General features: G+C 39.9%; 1 protein-coding gene across 1 annotated transcript in view; it reads right to left on the reverse strand.

Moving 5' to 3' along the window:
* WASHC1 (WASH complex subunit 1) overlaps positions 1–2,303 on the reverse strand; it is a gene marked incomplete at its 5' end in the record, with an annotated part of 19,134 nt that overhangs the window by 2,509 nt on the left and 14,322 nt on the right. The window contains one exon of the mRNA XM_015827176.1: positions 268–332. Coding sequence (XP_015682662.1) covers positions 268–332 — 65 coding nt within the window. The remainder of the gene's footprint in view (positions 1–267; positions 333–2,303) is intronic.

Here is a 2,303-nt window from a genome sequence, read left to right on the forward strand (position 1 = left end):
AGAATGCCCAACAAGGCTACTCAAGTTGCTGTAAATATTGCTGCCCAACTAGGCTACTCATTTATACAATACACTCTCAACACAGGTGATCAGGCTGTGTCAGAGTGGGCTGGGAAGCAGACTCAGGCGTCCCCTGCTCCAACAAGAGTCGTCTTGAACTTTGGGGTGTTGGTTCATTCCAGTCTTCTCTTTATACCCAATTTGTTTACTCAATCCATGCATATGGTACATCCTGCCCCAATCACGTCAGGAACTTTACATTCTTACTTTATGTTCCAAGACTTCATGAAAAGTGCTATCCACTACGCTCTTTACACCCAATAATGTTCTACCTGGTATCACCAACAATAAATCATTCATGCACACATTCAGAATCTTTCCTTATCAGTAGTACACACTTTCCAGCAACGTGAGTTACCCAGTGAGTTCATGAAAACGCTAACTGGTTGTATTATAGGCCCTCTATATTCATAACTTATATGTGATATATTCATAACATATAACATAAAATATGTAACAACATCTAAGTGACAAGGATGGGGAAGTGCTAGCCCAAGCAAGGAGAACCAAGGCAGAAACACATCTCTTAATTTACTCAGAATTTTGCACCAAAAGAGGCAAATCACAAAAAAACAATGGAAGTAAGATGTAAAAGCTGCTAAAGAGGACACTCCTACTTATAACACACATGGAAGCTTAAGTGCAGTGCTTTGAACCCAAAAACCAAAAAGTTCCAGAATCTCTGTGAATACAGCCCCCCCCACCCCCACCAATGGCTCCTTAAGCTGCATCTTTTCCTGGATTTGTAGGACAGGTATATGGAAATCAGTTGGAACTGAAGAAGCTGTGTGTGTGTAGGTTGTTGTTTTAATTGTATATTAGTTTATTTTTGTGAACAGCTCAAAGTCATTTTGAGTGACTGGGCAGCAATATAAATTTTCTTAAATAAAGTGCCAAGAACATACCATCTGTATTCCATTTAAACCATGAACTAAACAATACAAAACACCTTGTATTTTGTCACTGCCTGCTTAACAAATGTTGACTTTCCTGGGATTATGGAGCAAAAAAGGAAAGTTGTAGCACATGCATGCTTATGTCTACTATTTTCTTGCTTTGAATTCAAAGTAGTGGACTTTTCTATAAAAACCCAAATCCTATTGTGAAAAGCTTAAGGAGAGAATATTGCCGTGAGTCTTTTTGATTGCTGAATTTTCAGTCCCAGTGGCTCCAATCTGCCGGGCCAAAACTGAGGGATTCTGGGACATACAGTTCAACAAAGTCTTGAGGTAGTCACAGTTTTCCCACATTTGAGGCCTCCTAATCTTACTTGGGCTAAAACTTAAGGAAGATTTATTTTGCTTGATTCTTTATGCAATACAGGTAATCCTTGACTTACAATCATTTGTTTAGTGACCATTTGAAGCTACAAGGGCAATGAAAAAAAACTGATTTATGACCGTTTTTCACACTTACAGCCCCACGGTCATGTGCTTGGCAACTGACTCATATTTATGACGGTTGCAGTATCCCGAGGTCATGTGATCCCCTTTTGCAACAAGCAAAGGCAATAGGGAAGCCAGGTTCAATTAACAACCGCGTCACTAACTCAACAACTGCACGGATTCACTTAATAGCTGTGGCAAAAAAGGTCACAAAATGGGGCAAAATTCACTTAACTCTCTTGCTTACCGACGGAAATTTTAGGCTCGATTATGGTTGTTGAGGACTACCTGTCCTCAAACCTTTCAGCCTTCCTTGTGTGGAATGCATCAATGTCTGCTATTTCTTCTCTACAGCATTGTTCCCTTAACCAGGTTAACCAGACCAGATAAACACCTAGAGATGCAGCCACACGTGATTAGCTTGTTTACTGTCAGCTTTTATTTTGTGTGTGCGTTTAGTTTTGTATGTTACAATATGTTAATTCATCCCTCTTATTTAGGTAATAGTTTAAATGGGCAAACCCTAGAAAATGGGTTCATTCAAAAGAGGTTAAGTGTGTCATGTGAATGGAACTTTTTCGTCTTTTTCGTCAATGGAGCTCTGTCTTATAATAATAATAATGATAAAGTTGGAAGGGACCTTGGAGGTCATCTAGTCCAACCTCCTGCTCAGGCAGGAAACCCTATACCATTTCAGACAAATGGCTGTCCAGTTTCTTCTTAAAAACTTCCAGTGTTGGCGCATTCACCGCTTCTGGAGGCAGGTTGTTCCACTGGTTAATTGTTCTAACTGTCAGGAAGTTTCTCCTTAGTTCTAGGTTGCTTCTGTCCTTGATTAGTTTCCATCCGTTGCTTCTT

The sequence above is a fragment of the Protobothrops mucrosquamatus genome, unplaced genomic scaffold (assembly GCF_001527695.2).
Source record: "Protobothrops mucrosquamatus isolate PMUCROS unplaced genomic scaffold, P.Mucros_1.0 scaffold3541, whole genome shotgun sequence".
In the NCBI taxonomy this organism is placed as follows: domain Eukaryota; kingdom Metazoa; phylum Chordata; class Lepidosauria; order Squamata; family Viperidae; genus Protobothrops; species Protobothrops mucrosquamatus.